Source organism: Mus pahari, chromosome 9 (genome assembly GCF_900095145.1).
Source record: "Mus pahari chromosome 9, PAHARI_EIJ_v1.1, whole genome shotgun sequence".
Taxonomy (NCBI): domain Eukaryota; kingdom Metazoa; phylum Chordata; class Mammalia; order Rodentia; family Muridae; genus Mus; species Mus pahari.
Genome location: NC_034598.1, coordinates 44,278,644 through 44,280,313, shown reverse-complemented (window position 1 = coordinate 44,280,313; position 1,670 = coordinate 44,278,644). Strand labels below are relative to the sequence as shown.

Here is a 1,670-nt window from a genome sequence, read left to right as displayed (position 1 = left end):
ATGTGCATGTAATACATAATATATACACATATGTAAATGTTACGCACATATATATGAACAAATAAAATAAAGCAGAAACCAGTCAATCAGAGAACAAAAAAATTATAAAAACTAAAGAGGGAACTTGGATATGAAAAGAACGAATCAGAAGAGTATTTCTGCGCATGCTCTCTTGCCGCCGCGCTGCCCGCTTCCTCTTGGGAATTGTAGTTCTCTTTCGGCTCCTCACACGAGGCCGATCCCAAGAGCGCTTTCGGCAGTCGCAGAACTACAACTCCCTGCAGTAGTCGCGTGCGCGTGCGCACTGCAGGCAGCAGGAGGCATGTCGGCGCTCCGGTGGACCCGGGGCGCCACCGGGCTTGGCCGGGTTCTGCGCTCCCCTGGGCCCCACCGCCCGGCTTCGGAGGAAGGTAAAGGAATGTCAGACCCAGGACTATAATCTTCCTTCCCTTGGGATCCCGGTCACCTCCAACCTTTGTTCTTTGACCTATAGAGGAGTTTCTGGGAATCCATTTAGCTGGGCACTAGTTGGCAACGTCTCTCTAGGTCCGCAGGGCACTTTGACTTTTGATTGTTGCTCGCTTTTCCATGTCTCTGACCCACTGTTGGGGACTTACGGATATTGACATTGACCTTTGGCTACTTTTAGTTAGGAGTACTTCTTGCTGGATCCTGCTCCCCGACTCTTATAGCTTTGGCCTGTTCTGCCCTTGAACTTAGTCTTTTTCAGGGTCTGGATTTATTTGGGGGGGGGGGCGGGGCGTGTTATTTGTTTTTTGAGCCATGGTGTTTCCCATGTGGCTCATGCTGGATGCTGCATTTGAACTTATGCCCTACTGCTTCAACCTCCTGAGTGCTGGGATCACATGCCTGTTCTACCGTGCCTGGCTGTCCTTGTCTTTTGATCCATTTCTTTCTGGGCATGAGGTAAGTTTGAGGCAAGAACTCACACTAGCTTAGCCTAGAACTCCCTTTGTAGCCCAGGCTGGAATCCAGCTGGAGACCCTCTTACCTCAGCCTCCAGAGTCCTGGGGTAATAAGTGTGCATGCCACGGTGTCCACTTGATGTTGTGGTTTCTGTGTTCTTATTCTTCATGTCTCTTTCCAGGGACTCTTGGTGGCCTCTGCAGCTCAAGAAGGAGCTCCGCTGCCAGTCCCCGTGAGCAACATGTCCTGAGGGAGTGGGGCCATGCTGAACTGCTGGAAGGTAAGTTGGTATCCTAAGCCCTTCTCCACAGGGAGGCCTTGAGGGAGTGGGCTCTGCATTGTACCTGACAACTCCAAAGGAGTATATAAAATGGGGTCCAGAGTCCACTGAGCAGTGTTGTGTGACTGTCCTGTCTGTGGTCCTGTGGGTCCCCTCGTGCTGGTTCTGGGAGCTGCTGTAATTCCATTCCCTGAGTTCCAGATTCCCTCCTGGGACTCTCACTTCTAGGAAGACAGTTGAGGCCCCAAATTACACCTGAACAAATACCAGAGGTACATTGTTGGAATGCTGACGTAGGAGTCTCCAGTTTTAGTCCTGCAGAGTCGAGGTGCAGCTGGAATCTAACCTGTCTTTCTTTCTTTCTTTCTTTCTTTCTTTCTTTCTTTCTTTCTTTCTTTCTTTCTTTCTTTCTTTCTTTTGTCTTTCTTTCTTTCTTTCTTTCTTTCTTTTTTTTTTTTTTTTT

General features: G+C 49.0%; 1 protein-coding gene across 1 annotated transcript in view; it reads left to right on the top strand.

The window, feature by feature from the left end:
- Positions 1 to 299: 299 nt before the first annotated feature.
- The window catches only part of Polrmt (RNA polymerase mitochondrial), a 10,454-nt gene continuing 9,083 nt past the window's right edge, over positions 300 to 1,670 (top strand). Inside the window, exons 1-2 of the mRNA XM_021204356.1 lie at positions 300 to 410; positions 1,109 to 1,207. Of these exons, the coding sequence (XP_021060015.1) occupies positions 323 to 410; positions 1,109 to 1,207 (187 nt within the window). The 5' untranslated portion in view covers positions 300 to 322. The remainder of the gene's footprint in view (positions 411 to 1,108; positions 1,208 to 1,670) is intronic.